We start from the raw sequence: 2991 nt of genomic DNA on the forward strand, positions 1-2991 counted from the left end.
CCATCCCTGGTCTGCAGAGAAGCCCCCCTATGAAGTCATCAAAACCTTGCACTGCAAATGGCTGCCATGGTAAATGTATGCTCTGGCTGTTGCAGATGCCATGAATAGTTAGCTTCATATTACATGACGTGCTCTTAGGCCACCTCTTGAATTGGCAGTGGGCAGAATAGATTGGAATGCCCAATCTGTATGAAGGCTGGTATGTCAAAGAGCATATGGGACAAGCTGCAAAGACAGTTACAATGACATCTGCTCTTGTAGCTGTTCATGGTGCTTTCGAAGACATTCTAACATTGCATTGCATAATATGTCTAGTTCAGGTGATCCGGCCCAGCTTTAGCATGCCTTGTCACGTTCTCAGCATCTGCGCACCAAGTATCCTTCTCCTGCAACTGTCTTACAATATCACATGCTTTTTGACTCTTCTCCAGGCCCTGGATTGCCACCAATCAATCCTCAGCAGTCATATGAAAAACTCTATTTATTGAATATAGAGCTTGACCTACGCATACGGAAATGCATGGAGCTCTACAATACAGGTGTCAACATTTTGGCATGAGAGAAGTTTGTAGTTCTGGTGTGGGAAGGATTTAGGTGATTTCTGATATGTAAGAATCCAATGGTTCACCAGCGACTGTGGTTCCCCTAACCTCCTCTCGCCCTCATATGCTGTTTGATGATTCTGCAGATGATACATCTTCCACCAGTGTCATGGCAAAGATTCATAATGTGAGCCAGCCCTCAGTATCTGAACTAGTATCTTCTTTCCTCACTTGTATCTGTGAATTGTTGTCTCTTCGCTTTTGAAATGTCAGACAGAATCATTGATACTTGTAATAAACTCACCTTTTCTACTCTGTCTTGCTGCGAGTCATAACTCTTATGAGATCTATACTTCTTCTGAGTAATGTATTTTTCATTACACTGGTATGTTCAGCAGTGGCATGAGAAAGTAGAAGCATTCATCTGAGGCATAAGAGATTAGCTTTGCGACTCATGGTGTCGTTGCATCTGTTAAATACGGTGACATTTTCTGTGATGATGTCCTCACTTCTGCACCAGCATCACCATCAATACATCACACCTGTTTCAATCATGCACGAGGCAAAGCTAACTTTGAGAATCATACTCATACGTAAATTATTGAATGAAGAGTGATTACAGTGAACATCCTCCAATGAAGCAGCAATTAATGAAAATCACTAACTGCCGGCAGTGCTTTAAGATTTCACTGGCATCTCCTTCTTTACAGTAGCAGATTTGTTCTTCAGGTATGCATGAAGGAAATCATATGTAACCCAATTACTCTCATATTGGCAGAGAATCAGATGAGTCTCAGCTGCCTACATCTCATAATTGAACCTGTGAAAGACATGCAGAACACAATAGAGCTTACCAAATCATATACTTTCTGTAGTTTGACAGTGCTCTGCTTCGAGAATGTTACAGGCTTTAAATGAACGTCCGCCAACTTGTGTATCATGGACTGAAGTATTTTCAATGTCATCAAGTGACTGTGTAATTGTGAAAGAACTCATTTGTATGTTCAAGTACATAGCCTTAGTCCATCCCAAAGTATTCCAGAGATTATACTCTTCTCATGAGAAAGATGAGTGACTTTGCTGCTTGGCTTAGGTATAATCTCTTGAGCATCATCCTGGAACTGGGCCACATCAAGGGATGAGCCCATGGGTGCAGCACTTAATGGCACTGGAATAGCAGCCTCAATGTCAGATTCATGATGCAGAGTAGACAGAGAAGGCATCAACAGATGCTCCATGCTGAAATGATGGTGCATGGTCACCAGTGGGTAGATGCAGGAAGATGGCATTATGCTGGTCAATGAGCAGCCAGCAACTTCTGCATAAATTCACAGATTTAATTTGAATGAGTGTGACAGAGACAGAGGTGCAACATACATTCTGCAATCACATCACCCCACATATCTGAGGAGAAGATATTTAAACTGGCACTCATCGTGAGGAGATGACAGGCTGTGAAGAACAACTCCAATGATCAGATAGGACTAGGATAGATGCTAATGTGTACCTTCACAAAACAGATGCAAACCTCAAGGCCTGATGGGTGATGAGCACTAGCATCCCACCCTGACTTGACCTGCACATTTTGGGGGGAGCAGAGAATGGACAAGTCATTGGGGCCATTTTCATATTATCATCTCCAATGGGCACTGGAGTGTCCTGTCCTGACTTGCACATTTCAGGAGCAGCAGACGTGATCTCATTGCTCGACTCTCAGTTATAGTGACTGGAAATATTGGACTGTTGATAGCTACTAGTAATGTAGTAAAGTTTCACTATGAGTGTTTGTCACAGTGATGCTGGACAAAAGATCAAAAAGACTCAAAAAAGAAACAGTCACGTGAAACATGCCACCCTAATCCCCCTGATCCCTTCAGTGGCTAAAGAGCCTAACACTTACTAGCTGTGTAGCAAGTGTATGGATGTGTGATAGATACATCTTTCAAGTTATTGATTATTTCACCCAGTGCTAGCGCCAGTGAGCATCACACTCTCTATTGAGGGCATCTGTTATGTGACTCTCACTCAGTCATCCTCCTTGATCAGTTAAAGCATTATGTGTTGCCCTTAACCTGACAAGGGCATCGTCTGTGAGACATTTCTTACTGGGTGGATGGTGTAATACCTCCTATCAAGCACAGTCCAGAGACATGGAAGAACATTTTACAGTGTACGTCATTGGCTTCTGAACATGAGCGCATTATGGCTGACATGAACATGAGTGCCAATATGCTCATGACAATTTGCTGCACAGCATAGTGCAAATGAAGTTTGTTCATTAGATCTCAATTTTCTGATTCGTAGAAACGTTTTGGATCTGGGAGAAGTCTTAAGTCTCAGGTGATACATGCCATGTCCTCCTTTCCTCACATGATGAGATGAGTTATATTGTGTCCTGCCACTTGCTCTCACTGGATTTGCTGCATGCATTATCTGCAGTTCTACATAT

The 2991-nt window shown here is 42.5% G+C and overlaps 1 protein-coding gene across 1 annotated transcript; it reads right to left on the reverse strand.

Annotated features, from left to right (window-relative positions):
- Positions 1-502: 502 nt before the first annotated feature.
- On the reverse strand, positions 503-1977 carry LAESUDRAFT_717952 (uncharacterized protein; the record flags this gene model as incomplete). The annotated part of the gene is made up of 5 exons (XM_040907379.1): positions 503-682; positions 847-924; positions 1397-1486; positions 1619-1710; positions 1920-1977. 5 exons carry the CDS (start codon positions 1975-1977, stop codon positions 503-505), a joined length of 498 nt encoding a protein of 165 aa, XP_040758494.1.
- Between the last annotated feature and the right edge of the window lie 1014 nt (positions 1978-2991).

Source organism: Laetiporus sulphureus (assembly GCF_001632365.1).
Source record: "Laetiporus sulphureus 93-53 unplaced genomic scaffold LAESUscaffold_74, whole genome shotgun sequence".
Lineage (NCBI taxonomy): Eukaryota > Fungi > Basidiomycota > Agaricomycetes > Polyporales > Laetiporaceae > Laetiporus > Laetiporus sulphureus.